General features: G+C 64.9%; 1 protein-coding gene across 1 annotated transcript; it reads right to left on the reverse strand.

Moving 5' to 3' along the window:
* Positions 1-960: 960 nt before the first annotated feature.
* KLHL30 (kelch like family member 30) lies at positions 961-13,013 on the reverse strand. Its single transcript, XM_027114200.1, has 8 exons — positions 12,934-13,013; positions 10,304-11,117; positions 8,883-9,018; positions 6,909-6,995; positions 6,218-6,373; positions 4,871-5,059; positions 4,195-4,340; positions 961-2,824 (listed from the first exon to the last, which is right to left on the reverse strand). Exons 2-8 carry the CDS (start codon positions 11,075-11,077, stop codon positions 2,573-2,575), a joined length of 1,740 nt encoding a protein of 579 aa, XP_026970001.1. The 5' UTR covers positions 11,078-11,117; positions 12,934-13,013; the 3' UTR covers positions 961-2,572.
* Between the last annotated feature and the right edge of the window lie 1,294 nt (positions 13,014-14,307).

Here is a 14,307-nt window from a genome sequence, read left to right on the forward strand (position 1 = left end):
GCTGAGAGCACTGTGGTCGCTGCAGACAGGGTCTGTCACTGCAGGACACTGGAAGTGTCTCCGTCTACCCAGCATGGTCTGAGGGAAAGGCAGCATGCACCCACCCGGCACACACGAGTATTCTGGAGTGAGGCAGGTGGTCACCTGCTGTGGGTCTGAGAGTGATGGGCATCTGCACGTGTTCCAAGGTTACCTGTTCCCTTTTCTAGATTCCGCACTAGCCCCAAGCCTTCTGATGAGCCTTGATTTCTGGGGGCTTTGGAAAGGGGTGTGGAGGCCTGGATTCTCCACGACCATCCTTGCTTGAATGAGTACGTGAGTGTCCATCTTACACGAGAATCTCTTGTGTTTGCTTTGTGTGCTGGACACCTTGCTTGCCCATCCTGGTGCCCTGTCCACCCCTCTCCACCTGCTCTCTGCCCCTGCAGGCTGGCCACTACAGACTGTGTCAGTGGCCTGTCTTTCCTCTGATTCTGGTTGGGTTTGGCCAGTGGGAGGCGCTGGGGCAATGGCAGTGGCTGCGTTCCTCTAGCAAAGGCCCCAGCCCCTCAGCCGCCCTTTCCCTCTAGCTCCCTTTCTGGGGTCTGCATCTCCTCTGCTCGGCCCTGGAGGCCGAGGGGTGGTGGCAGCTCCCCACCGTCGGTAGCCCTGGGAGCTCCTCGAGCCCTTGCTGGGTCCCCCTCAGCCTGCCCGCACCTCGGAAATAGCTCCTCCTTAAAGTATTCTCCATCACTCAACTGGAGGGGCCCGATTCCGGCTCTGCTGATCAGACGAACGGCGGTTTGGCGCCCCAAAGTTGAGGACAAGGCCCTGGGGTGGGCTATGCTCCCCCACCCCAAGTACTGCCCCCCAGTGCCGTGGGGGCAAGTGGGGCAGAAAGCAGGTCTTCTCCTAGAACACCACCTTTTCAACTAACCATTTGTCATCAAAATAAGTCCACTTTGACACGTTCAGTCTTTGTTTTGAAACAGCACTTTCAATCACTGTCTGGATTAAAAATTCAGAAGATTTTCTTAAGGAAAGATTCAAGGATCCCAGAAACCTTCATCCTCATTTTCGCCCAGGCCACCAGCCCACCACGTGTCCTCAGGTGCAGAGAGCAGACACTCAGCAGGCCCCGCTCTGTCTGGGCCCTGGGGCCAACTGAATTCTCCCGTAAGACACGGCTGTGAGGGCTCAGGTCTGGGAGCAAAGTGGGTCTGGATCCATAGAAGCTGGAGGGACCAGGGGCTCCTTCCTCAGGACCAGGGATGGCAAAGGTCCCTTGGGTCCCTGATGCCTTCACAGAGGAGCCTGTGGGCTGGTCCTGGAGAGGAAACCCGGGTCCTGAGGGGGTGGGAGGTACCCGAGGCCTCAGCTGCTAGGTGCCAGGCTGGACCCAGAGCTCCCCATCTGGAGCCCTGTGTCCCCTGACAGAGCCTGTGTCAAAGGGGCTGGCCCACGGAGCACCCAGTGGGAGTCCTTCATCATCCCCTTGGCTACAAACTTGGCCTTGTTCAGGATGAGGTGGAAGGAGCAGGGCGGCCAAGCCAGCCCCGCGAGGGGACCCAGTCCAAGTCGGGGGGCTCTGGGCAGGCGCGAGCCACCCGAGTCACCCCAAGTGCTGGTCTTCCTCACTCAGGAGGCCACCTGGGCGCAGGCCACCAAAGCGCCCAAGGGCCATCCCCCGAAGTCCCTGCAGGACCCCCGCCCCTGTGGGCCCCCGTCTGGGGACCTTCATTTTGATGAAGAGCCTTTGTTTAGAAGCAAATCTCCCCAGGAAACAGGGGGGGTCCTGGCTCTCGCTGCTCGCCTCCCTGGGAAGCCCTACTGCCCCCTCTGCCCCCAGCGCCCAAGCGGGTGGGAGGACCCTCTCTCCTCCTGCCACGCCCCACCACCTTCCCTCAGAGCCTCTGAGTGCTGCCCTCCTGGGGCTGACACAGAAAAAGCTGGGTCTCCTTTGTCCCCAGAAACAGTCTTTGGAAACAAGGTGCCAACGTAAGGCTGGGGGCAGGGAGAGCAGACAGCCCACCCGAGGCAGCCCCATGTGCCCGAGGCCCAGAGAGGGTCGGCTGCCGGCCGTGGTCACACAGCTGTGGGACAGGCAGAAGCAGGCCCCCCAGGGCTGGGCGCTGACCCCACCTCAGGCCCTTTGCTCTGTGCTGCCCACCCTCTGCAACAGCCTCAGCTTCCTGGGCCTCCGTGTCACCCTCACCTGTGCAGGTCCTCCAAAAGCCACCAGTGGGACACACAGCCAGGAGCGGCCAGTATTCAGAGAGCACGGGAGTTCTCTCAAGGCTCCCCCGGCCCTGGGCTCCTTCCTCTGAGGTCTCAGACACCCCACAGGCAGTAGAGCTGCTTCTCCCATCCATACAGGCTTCCAGAGGCCCAGCCCTTCCCGCGGGTCAGCTCAGAGTTTGGCGTGGTGGCTGCGGAGACCAAGGCTGTGTCCTCTGACGTCCCCTGGTGGCCCGAACCCAGCCCAAGCCCTGGAGGGGACGGCGACACTTCGGTTCACAAGCCACAGTGAAAGGGGGCCGTCCCCCGGGGCGGGAGCTCAGCCGGGCCTGCTCCAGGTGCGCCGAGGGGCGGCTTAGGGCTCCTGGGTGGGCCCGAAAGGCTGGGTCCACTTGGAGACATCCAGGAAGACGGCGGAGGCCCCATGGTAGAGCCAGAGGCGGGGCAGGGCGCCGTGGCGGGTCCAGGCGTCGCGCCGGGGGTCGTAGGCCTCCATCTCCACGTGGTAGTCGCCGTCCATGCCCTGCCAGCGGCCGCCCGTCACGTACAGCTCATCCCCCAGCGACACCAGCGCCCCGTTCTCATGCAGGCTGTGCAGGGACTGCACCTGTGGACAGTCCTCGGTCAGCGTCCAGTGGGCGACTGGAGGGTGGTGGTGACGGTGCCCTCGGGGTGGGACGGGGGGACATGCAGAGAGGACGGCCCGCACCCCATCCAGGGCACCAGCACACCTGCTGCCTGGGACCTCACCCCGGCTGCCCCTCCAGGACCCCTCAGACTCTCCCTTCAGTGGAGAGACCCCACTGCTCCCCTCTCCACCCTACGTCTCCCAGGATGATGTTTCCGGCCCCTCTTTCTCTCTTAGGCCTGAATTTGCTCACATCTGAAGCTGGGGAGTCAAAGCGGGTGGGAGATGTGGAGGCCTGACCCCAGGGCTCCCTCCCAGGGTGGGGGCTGGGCTGCGCTTCTGGTTCTCGGCGGTTCTCTCTCGGAGGGAACAGATGTGGCCTCAGCCCTGACTGGTGCCCCATGGGACCCATCGCTCTGCCCCTGCACCCCTTGCCTCGGCCCGTAGCCTAGGGGTGCCCTGGATGGGGGCTGCGGGGTGAGGGCTAAAGATGTGGGCCCTTCTGGAAGAGCCTGGGAGGGCAGGAAGAGAGGGGTCTTGGGCGGCAACACCCCAGGCCTGGGAAGGACCAAGTGGAGCCCCGCACAGCTGGGACCCAACCCAGAACCACGCTGTGGGCTGGGACGGGCCCGGCCGACGGGACCCAGGAAGAAAGCGGCAGCCTGGCAGGTCCTCCCTGCACCTGTTCTGCCGCTGCAATGGGGGCCTCCAGTCAGCTGAGTGCTGACGCCAGGGGCCAGCTGCGGTCAGCAGGATCACAGAGGCCTTGCTGCTGCCCTGCTGGCCCAGCTAGTGCCGAGGCCACCACGGGCTCCGGGCTCTGTCCCTCCCCCTTCTCGGGAGAAACAGGGGGAAAGGCCAGGGCTCCGTTGCCCCCAGGGGTCCACCCACCGCGCCCTCCCCTGGGCCTGATGGAGGAGGGAGGGAGTAGCGGCAATGGGGATGGGGTGAACGGGGTGCCTAGGAATGGCTGCTCCCCGCCCCCACAGCTCAGGAATCTCTTCCCTGGCTTGACCACCCCCAGGGCCGGGAGACTCACTCCCCCTCGGGCCCGGCTGACACCAAGAAGGAAACGCTGTCTCTGAGTCCACAGGTCCCTGAGTACCGAGCCCGGTTTTGCCCCCTGAGGAGGACAGGCGCTGTGTGCTGGGGACGGAGCACCCTCCACGACCAGCAGCCCGAGGTTCTCGGAGCGCTCATCCTCAGGGGGGCTCTGGGCTCTCGTGTCTCCATTCACTGTCCCCACCTCCCTCAGTGGCGACACCCCCAGACCCCACCGTCCCCAGGCCTGCTCTCTGCAGGGTCGGGGGTCCAGGTGGGGGTCACCCTGGGAGGTGAGGCTGGCTCACCTTCTGCCACAGGTTGGCCCCGGGGTCGTACACGTAGACCTTCTTGGTATTGTCCCCCACCAGGTAGAGCGCCCCGTGCAGCGCGGTGCAGCGCGGCGAGGACAAGTACTTGGGGAGGAAGGGCGAGGCAAGCACGCTCCACGCGTCTGCGGGGACACGCCCCAGCCCGCGTCACCAGGCAGCCGTGCGGCCAGGGCTCCCGAGGGGGCCCAAAGCCTGGCACAGAGTCTAGAGCCCACGCTGGCGCCCACTGTGCCTTGGGGTCCGGGCCACTGCTCGTCCCCAGGAGACCAGCTCCAGGCAGAGGCAGCAGCCACACAGCTTTCAGTCCCAGGGCTGGGCTTCCCTGTCCCCCGCCCTGGGCACTCTGTCCCCAGCCCCCTATACCTCCAGGCTGGGATGGAGCTGTGGCTCTGAGCTGGTGACCCCCTTTGTCCCCTGCCCCCTTGGTCCCCTGCCTTCCTCGACTGTCCCATCCGCTGCTGATGGGGCCGTGGCGGCCGGCGCCCTGCCCCCCTCGGCCTCACCTACCCCTGGGGCCTCCATCCTCCCACTCACTGAGGTGGGATCCCACCTGTGCCCTGCCCCCGGGTCCCACCTACCCCTCGGCCACACTGGGAGGGACTGGTGGCCCGGCCCCGGCCCCTCCCCGTGCCCCATGCCCCCTCTCCCCGACCTGTGATGGGATTGTAGCACTGCAGAGCCAGGGCGTTGTACTTGCAGGCGCTGGAGCCCACCAGGTAGAGCCTGCCCTGGCAGCCGGCCGCCGAGAAGTTGCTGACGTACTTGAGGGCGGGGCTGACGGGCGTCCAGGTGTCCGTGTAGGGGTCGTAGCTCTCCACCTCTACAGCATCCAGAGCGGTGCCTGCAGGGGCAAGGCGTGGAGGCGTCAGGGCTGCAGGGAGCTAGGATGAGCGAAGGCTCCTGGAGACGCAGCGTCTGGGGCCCTGTAGAGGCTGCAGGGACCACTCCGGGCGCCCCAGGAGGGGAAGGGCACGGCCTTGAGAGGCAGGGGACTTATCCTCATTTTACAGAGAGCGAAGCTGGGGCTCGGAGAGGTGAGGGTGTTTGCCCAAGGCCTCACCTCCAAGCAGTGGCATGAGGGTGGGCACCTGGACCCAGGACTGCCCGACTCCAGAGTGGGCAATGGGGACTCACGGTGAAGCCCAGCCTCTCTGAACATTTCAGAGCCCAGGGCGCTTGGAGAGGTGCCCGCGGGGCCCCCAGGAGGCCACCGCCCCCTGACCCCTCACGGGGTGGGGTCCTTCCGTGGGAGAGAGGAGGTCAGTGGATGGAGCTCTAGGCAGCACCTCCGCTCTGGATGTGACAGTGACATAGACCAGCCGTGGGTGGGAGGGCTTCCTGCTCTCCCTGGAGCCCACCTTGGGCTCTGAGAGCCTGCGGACCCTGAGCTGCCCTGGGCCCTACGCGTGCCCTCTACCCTTGGGTCAGGGATACGGCAGCCACTGAGGGCAAGGGGGCCGGCCAGGACAGGTGGGGCACCTAGGACGGCCTCAGGGCCAGCTTGTCACCTCCAGAGGCCTTGGGAAACTCCCACACACATCTCACGTCTCAATACTTATCTAACCGTTAGCGTCTCCTTGCAGCAGCTCTGGGGTGTAAGGGGGATAATGTGGGCCCTGGGCTCAGGCTGAGGGCGTGGTGTGGGCAAAGGTGACAGCAAAAGGAGGCACGGTGGGTCCCCTCACCCCAGGGACGTCACCGAGGAGGTGGCCCCAAGCTGAGGGCTGAGCCCAAGTTTCTGGGATAGGAGTGGTCGTCCCTGCTGGCAGCTCGAGGCCCCAGCTCCTCATGGGTCCCTTTCGGGGACTGACTCGTTGTCCTGTTCTTGCGTCCCTGGAGAGCATTGAATCACCCTGGGGCCGGCTACCAAGGCTCGCGTCTGAGCCTCACCCCGGATGCCCAGGGAGCAGGTGGCCCAGGTGTGGGGGCGAGAGGCTGCCAGGCGGCAGAGGGCGAGGAGGGGCCGGAAGGAGGCAGGAGGCGAGGGGAGGGGCCTCACCGCCAATGGCGTAGATCTCCCCGTTGAGCGCCGCGCTGGCGTGGTTGGTGCGGGCCTTCAGCATGGGCGCCACGGGCCTCCAGGCTGCCTCCCTCAGCGGGAAGCACCAGGCCTGCGTCGTGGACCAGGTGTCCGTCTTGGTGCCCCGAGAGCCCCCTGCCGGGAGAGGCTCTGTCCACTCGGGCGCCCGCCAGCCTGGGCTCTCCAGGGCCCCGCCCCCTTCCCCCCACTCCAGGCCTCCGTCCTGCTGGACACTGGGCGGGGGGTGGCCGTGGTGGCGCAGTCTCGCCGTGTGACTTGGACACCCCAGAAACAAGCAGAACATGATCAGTGGTTTCAAACCTCCACCAGTGGGAGCTTTCTTCTCAATCAGACCTTACAAGGACCCCCAACTTCTAAGACATAAAACAGAAGACTGACCCCGGCACCCTCCATCACACAACGCCTTCTGGGGAGGCCCCGGCTGTAGGACAGAACACAGAACGGTTCCCTGCACCCTCGTGTGGACTGTAAATGTCCTTGCTTTCACAAGATGGAAAGGTCTGGAAGAGCCTTGACTAAACGGGCAGGTATCCCACTGAGTGCAGGGCGAGGGTTTGTTCTCACGACCATTACGTTCAGGGGTCAGATCTGCTCTGTGGATTAAGCTGCTGGGAGCCTGGCTCAAGGCGGGGAGCGCCCGCCTGCCCACCTGTCACGTAGACATCGTTGTTCAGCGCCGCCAGAGAGAAGCCCCACTTGTGGTAGTCAGGGAAGTCTGGGAGTGCCATCCACCTCTCTGGCAAGAAGATTGAGGGGTCAGGGTGGCTGGGCTCACTGCGGGGGCCTCTCCTCCCCGCTCTAGGGGTGCAGAAATGTCCCCTCACCGGTGGGGAGGGCCGAGGGGCGGGACTCAGCTGAGGGCAGAGGTGGGGGAGGACACCCGGTGGGGTGAGGCTCGAGGTGGCCCCGGGTGCTGCGTGGGCACCGTCTCTCCTGGAGACCCCTGGTGCCCCACGCCGCCCTCAGAGCCCGGCACCCAGACTGGACACCTGACTGCACCCAGGGTGTGCAGAGAAGGGGTCCAGGCTCCAGAGGCCACGTCTCACCCCGGCACTGCAGCAGATCCCACTGGCCCCCAATGGCCCTCTTGGGCCTGAGTCAGGTCCCCCCTCAGTCAGATGGGGGAATGGGTTAAGGGGCCTCACTAGCCACAGGGGGTTTATGACGCCAGCCTCATTCGTTCACTCATTTCTCATCCGTTCATTCATCCTGGGCACCTTCCGCGCCCACGGGCAGCGTGGAGGGGATCAGACTCGGCCACGAGGCGGGCAGAGCGGGTCCAGACCCCAGCTCTTCTGCACCGGCAGTGCGGCCTTGAATAAGCCCCAGCCTCGGCTTCCTCGTCTGTAGAATGGGGCTAATTCCCAACTCTCGGGGGCGTGGGGACTGCAGGAGACTCGTCTGTCAGACGGCATCTGCTGTTAAAGGTACAGCGTCCCCAGTGTGAGGGATGGGGTAATGCCCCCGCGCTGGACCTGCCTTCACGAAGCTACACGAGGTAAACTGAAGCAAGAGACGAGAAGGTGCTTTGAAAAAACCAAAATGAGGCAACAAGTGTGGGAGTGGTTAAGTCCTATAATGGACACATTTTGGGTGCTTGTGGGAGGCTGTGCGAGAGACCTGGGCCTCGGGGATGTCCCTGGGAGGACTTTGTTTACTGTTTACGACAGTTTTCAGGACATGTGAAACCCCAGGCTTCGCCGGGTGCCAGCCTGCTGGGCAGGGACTGCGTGTCCCCCTGACTCATGTCTGTGTCACCCCAGGGTGGGGACTGCCCAGCGGTCACCAGACCTTTGCCTGCCAGTGCCCCCTGCCCCCTCCCCTCGGGGTCTGAGGGACAGCTGCTCCTGGGCTCAGCTCCTGACGTCAGCCCCCAAATCCCTTCTCGTCAGGCCCTGACTTGGGACAGCCGGCCTCCGACTTCCTGGAGCCCGCCAGCCGCTGACGCCATGGGGGTGGTGGCCACCTGCCGTGCGGCCCCAGGACAGCGGCCAGCTCCTCAGTGCTTTCCAAAGAGCTTCCTGGGGCCAGTGTGCCCCCTCCACCGTCCTGCTGCCCCCTCAACCCTGCTTTCTTGTGGTCAGGAGAGGCCCCATCCAGATGGCAGGCCTGGCCCCTCTTCCCATTGGCTCCTTGTTACAAAGGCCATCTCACAGATGAGGAAACCGAGGCTCAAGGAGGTGGAGAGACCCGCTCAAAGGCCAGAATCAGAGCCCCACTGGGCCGACCCAGAGCTCTCACTCCCCAGGCTGCCTGCACCCCTGGCCCTCTGTCCTCCCCCTGGGACCTGGTTCCACTGGGCACACAGGGCAGGGGTGCCAAGAGGAAGCAGCGGTCAGGCCGCCTCCCACTCCGGCCAGCAGCCATCTTCCCACGCTGTGCCGTCTGGGCGGTAGGACCCTTTACCCAAGGCCCCGGGGCCCAAAGTTAGGGCTGTGGCTGGAGGGAGAGGGGGCCGCAGCGCCCCCCACGGTCAGCCCCCCTCCCTTGTGGGGGCCCCGGTTTCCTCTGCAGCCCCCCATCCCGCCCCTGCGCGGCCGGTGGGTGCCCCGCTCTCTGTGCAGCCCGTGTCGCGGTGCGGGGACAGCAGTGCCCGTGCCCTGGGCGCCGGACGGTCACTCACTGGCCTTGGGGTCGTAGAAGGCGAAGTTCCCGGGGCAGGGAGCCAGCTGCTCGGCGTCCTCCTCCTCTTCCTCCAGCGCCCGCCCGCCAACCACCACCAGAACCTCCTCCAGCTCCCGCGGGAGGCCCAGCAGCGCCTGTGGGGCCGGGAGGGCTGGGGTCAGAGGCGCCCAGGCGCCGGCAGGCCGCTAAGGTGGCTTCTGCGGCAGGGGGTGGCCGGGGCGTTTGGGGGCAGCCGTGGGCCCTCCGCGTGGCCCTGTGACAGGGCGGGGTGAGCTGCAGCGCGTGCGTGCCCGGGTGTGCTTGTGTGTGGGTGCGCACTCACACACACACGTCCACACGCCATGCCGGCGACGGTAAGAAGCGCTCAGGGCCGGGAGAGGCGGGGGCAGCCTGCGCGTGAGACCTGCTCGCTTCGAGCAGCCAAGGCCCGTACGTTTCCCCAGCGCCCCACCTAAGCTCCCCGCCCCCCCCAGGAGCCCAGCTCCCCGAGCCAGCCTGTGGCAGGTCGCGCTGGGATGGCCCAGCAGGAAATGCTGGGATGTTCCTACCTGGGTGGGTAAGGAGCCACCGCCCAGAGCTCCCAGGATCCCGGGGTCCCACTGCCTCTCAGACCTGCCCTCCCACCACCCGCCGTCACAGGGTGACCACCTAGTGGGCGGGGCTCCTAGCTGGCTCCAGCGCGAGGCCGCCCTCTGTGCCTGGCGGGGCCTGGCGGGGGAGCGGTTAGTATTTGCCACCACACACCCCGCCACTGGCCTGAGCCACGTCTTTGTCCCCTGACGTGGCTCCTAAGAAGCCCTTCCGAGCAAGGCTGCCTGGCAGCGGACAGACTTCGGCTCCCCTGGCCCGTCGCTTCATTAGGACCTGTCCACCCACCGGGCCCACCTCCAGCACAGATAGGAAATTGCACCCGATAAACGCTGGAGCAGCTTCCTAAGGGGCAGGTGGTGGCCGGCTGCCACGCCTGTCCGTGCTCCTTGCCTGGGCGCGAGCTATGCCGTCTTCCTGTACTATGGTCCCCCTTGCCAAGCTCCTATCCTTCCTCTAAAGCCCAGCTCAGATGCTGCCTCCTCCGGAGAGCTCTCCGTGACTGCCTGACCCTCTGAGGATGCCCACAGTCCAGCGCTGGCCTTTCTCTTGCTGCCTTAGGTGTGTTTCCAGGTTTGTCCCCACCAAGCTGTGGGCTCCTTCAAGACAGGGGTTGGGAATGACCACTTCTGGGGTCCCCCTTCCCTCATGTCCAGGGTATGGCACACCCAGGGGCGCAACCTGTACTTGGGGATGAACTGCGACCCCCTCACAGGTAACCGGCCCAAGGGAGGCAGAGTTGCAAGGTTGGGGACACCCCCATCATACTGTCAGTCCCCATGCCGGTGGGGTCTCTGGAGCACCTCGCCCCGCTCCCCACCCGTCACTTACCCCCTCGTGGCCCTGGGACAGGGCCTCCCGACAGGCCTCCGACTCCCGGATCAGCGGCTCCGTGGCCAGCAGCTGCTGCACGCGGGGCCGGGGCACGGCGTCCAGGTGCACCAGGCCGAGCAGCTCGGGCAGGTGGGTGGCCCGGGCCTGGGGGTCGTGGCGCACCCAGCGCAGCAGGGCCTCCAGCCGGCTCTGCTCCGGCTGCACCTGCAGCAGGTCGCCGGCCAGACAAGTGGCCAGCCGCTCTTGGGACAGCTGCAGAAACTCATCCTCCTGTGCCACGGCCTCAAAGTTCTCCCTCAGGAAGGCCCAGGCCTTGGCAGCCACGCCCAGCAACCCCTGCTGCTCCCCAAACTCACAGATGCCGAGGCAGTTGGTGGCATCCAGCTGCTGCTGCAGGTAGCGGCCGCAGACCTTCTGCACGGCGGGGAAGTGGAGGCGCGCGGCCGTGCGGGTCAGCGCCTCCACGTTGCCCTGGGTGATGGTCAGCCGGCCCGTGTACACGAAGTCCACCAGCTGCGCCACCACGGCCGGCTCCATGTCCCTCAGCTCCACACGCGCCGAGAAGCTCTCGGCGAAGTCGCCCGCGAACATGGCGTGGAAGTAGGGGCTGCTCAGCGCCAGGAGCCCCCGGTGGCAGGGCAGCTCCCGGCCACCCACCAGCAGCGTGACGTCCGCCAGCTTGGGCTGGAAGCGCAGCTGCCGCAGGCCGTCCAGCATGTCCTGGGCGTGCGAGGGCAGGTGGAAGTCCAGGTCGTCCACGTTCCACACCATGACTGCGCGGCCACCTACTCACGGGCGTCCCCACGGGCTCCTAGGGAGAGGAGCCAGCACGGTCAGCCACGGGGACGGTCTCCTCAGCCCGAGTCACCCATCCACCCGACCGTCGGTCTGAGCATCAACTGTGTGTGAAGCGCTTCGCCCAGCCTCTCACCTAAGCCATCCCCACAGCCCTGCAAGGCAGGCAGTGTCTTTCCCAGGTTACAGTGCGGAGGCTGAGGCTCAGAGCAGGCGGGAGACCTAGTCGTGGTCAAGTGATCAGGGCAGGACAGGCCAGCAAGGGAACCAAGCCTCAGCCCCCCTCCATACCTCCTCCTGGAGCGTGGGGATCCCTGTGGACCCCCAAACCCCCAAGTGGCCTCCTCTGCTCCCAGATCCCACCTTGCTGGGGAGAGCATCAGCATTTGAATCGTTTCTGCCCCATAGGTCCTCACTGGGCATGACCTTGCTGGGTCACCTGGGGTGAGCCACGTCCCTCTCTGATCCCAGCTTCCTCATGTGCTGATTAAGAGGCTGGCGGTGAAAGGGGCCGAGGGGTCACGTCTCCACGGCAGCTTGTGCTGTCACGGTGCCCCCCACGTGCCAGGCCCATCCTAAGCTTTGCACAAATACTCATCACTCAGCCCTCGCGGCCACCCCGAGAGCTGGGTGCTGTTTGAGTCCCTTTGACAAGTGGGGAGACAGAGGCAAAAAAGGCTTAGGTCGCTTGTCCAAGACCACACAGCTCAGACATGGGGAACCAGGCTTGGGGGCCTGGGCCCTGAACCCCCAGGTTACACGTCGCTGGGCGTAGGTTGGTAAAGAAAAGCAGGCAAAGGAAACTTTCTGGGGGGCGGCCGCCGTTCACATTGCCTGATTCAACAGATCCTTTTCTGGGCTTATTTAATGATGTGCCTATTTCTTTATGATCTTCGGGTATTTTTGCCCTAAGAAAACCGCCCCAGAGAAACAAAGGTTCTGCACAGGTGATCTCACCCCGAGTTACTACACAGCAAAAAAGCTGTCTGTCCGCCAGGGGGCAGCTTCGGACCCATCAGAGCGAAGGCCAGTGCAAAATGCTGGGTCAACCAAGAGCCATGAAAGTGACAAAGCCCCATAAGGAGAACTGTGTATCACGGGTGCCCCGGGCGGGGGTGCCGTTGGTGGGAGTTGAGCAGGGAAGCACCCCAGGAACCCACCTAGGGGCCCAAGGACCTGCCTGGGCTCCGCCCAGACAGGACTGGTAGGGAGCCCTGGTCCGTGTCCATCCTGCCTAACCCAGCGGTCTCTCTGGCCAGGATGAAGGCGGCCCTTCCCTCCCAGGGGAGCGCAGGAGATCAGTCAGGCGGCCGCCATCCCCAGGCCTCGCATTCCCCTCATTGCTGTGGCCCCGTTCTCCGGGCATTGCAGCCCTGGGGACCAGCGGGCCAGGGTGCCCAGCACCTTCCCGTGGGGCCTCAGGTCGTCTGCTGACACCTGCTGCCCCGCAGTTCCAGCAGGGGGACGGGCGCTTCCAGAGGGTCTCAGAGCCTCCACCCAGTGCCTGCCAGGCCAGGAGAGAGGAGGGCAGAGTGGGTGGGACACCAAAGGGCCTTAACCCAGCTCTGGCCAGGGGCTGGCTGCTGTGGCCCCGGCTGCAGTCAGAGGTATGGTCCAGCCTCCCCCGGCCCACCCTCGCCCTCTTCCCCAGCCAGGACCTGAGCCCCCACCCCACGCTGAGGGGCCTGGCCTAGCCAGCATGCAGGGTCTCTCCAAAGCACCCAGCGCTGTGATCTCCAAGCCCACTGAGCTGTCCCACTAGAACCCACCCTCCCCTCTGGTGCCAGCCCTGGTCCTCACCTTGCCTTCCCATCTGCCCCCCCAGACCCTACCTCTCAGTCAGCACCTGGACCTTGTCTCAGAACTCAGGCTGGAGAGCAGGACTGCCCAGCGGCCAAGGGGTATGGAGGGCCTGCTGGGATATGACTGGGCTGGGCTGGGCTGGGCGGGGCGGCCACGTGGGGACAGAAGGGTATTTTTAGCCTCTGTCAGTGTGGGGAGGGAGGAGGGAGGGAGGGTGGCCAGTGGGGGAAGGAGAGAGGTGACAGCTCTTCCCTGGCTGTCCTCCCTGAAAGCCCACACTGGCCTGGAGCCTCCTGTGAGCCCCTGAGACAGGACAGGTGGCAGGAGGCACCGCGGGGCAGGGGCGAGTCTGGGCTCACCCCCTCCCAGTGGTGTTCGGCTGATGGCGGGGGGTGGGCACGGCTCCCCCCACTTCTGTTTCTTCATCTGCAAGAGGGTCCCCCGCAGGTGAAGCCTGAGCTGGGGACTCAGGAGCCACCCGGAGCCCCCAGTTCAGGGCCTGGGTGTCCTGAGCGCCCAGCAGGTACCAGCTTCCCTGTGGTTATTGACAGGTGCCCACATGGCCTCTTATTCTCCGTCAAGCAGGGAAAAGTTATCATCATGAAGAAATCTGGGTTGCTCAGCAAAGACTTTCGAAACCTGGGGTCCCTGGTGGCGAGGAGTCTCGGTGGTAAAGGAGGGGCCCGGAGAGGTGCCCACCAGGCTGGTAACAGGGTCGTGGGATCCCAAGCATCTGTCCCCTCGTATTGTGGCCTTGGCCTTCCTGCCCTGCTGTCTTCATTAGTCGTGAGCATCAAAGATGGCTAAGAAATGGGATCATCTACAAATACAGCAGCGGCGGCTCACAGCCTCCCCGGAGTGGGGACTCCCTGCCGTCTGGGTCTCGCTGGGGCTCTGGAGCCGCAGGCCCTGACTGAGTCTGGGCTTGAGCCCAAGAAGCTGCGAGGGTGTCTCTCATGCCAGCGGTCAGAGGAAAGCTTCCCGGCCCAGGGCCTGCAGCCTGGTGAGGCCAGGTGGGGCCTCTACCTGTCAGCCCCTCCTTCCTGTCCCAGCGTGGGCCTTACCGATGCAACCACTTTCTAGGCGTGTTGCAACGTGGGAGAGTCAGGTAGGGCCGAGGCTGACAGGCCTCCTGACACCCACTAGGGACTGGCCTGATGCTCTTATGGTGCAGAGAGGCCCGGGGGTCCCAGGGTGACAGTCTCACTCCTGGCAAGATTTGGTAATTTCCCAAGGGTATCTGGGTGTCATGACACCTCGCGTCCGAGACAGAGGGCTCTGCTTCCTGCTGGGGCGCTGGTTGTGAGCTGGGCACCACAGTCTCTGCTCTTATGACATGAGGACCCCGTCGTTACACACATACTGCAGTGATTGCCTAGTTGATTATACGTTCACAAGATTCT

Source organism: Aethalodelphis obliquidens, unplaced genomic scaffold (genome assembly GCF_003676395.1).
Source record: "Aethalodelphis obliquidens isolate GAN/ISIS:26980383/991018 unplaced genomic scaffold, ASM367639v1 scaffold2, whole genome shotgun sequence".
Taxonomy (NCBI): Eukaryota; Metazoa; Chordata; class Mammalia; order Artiodactyla; family Delphinidae; genus Aethalodelphis; species Aethalodelphis obliquidens.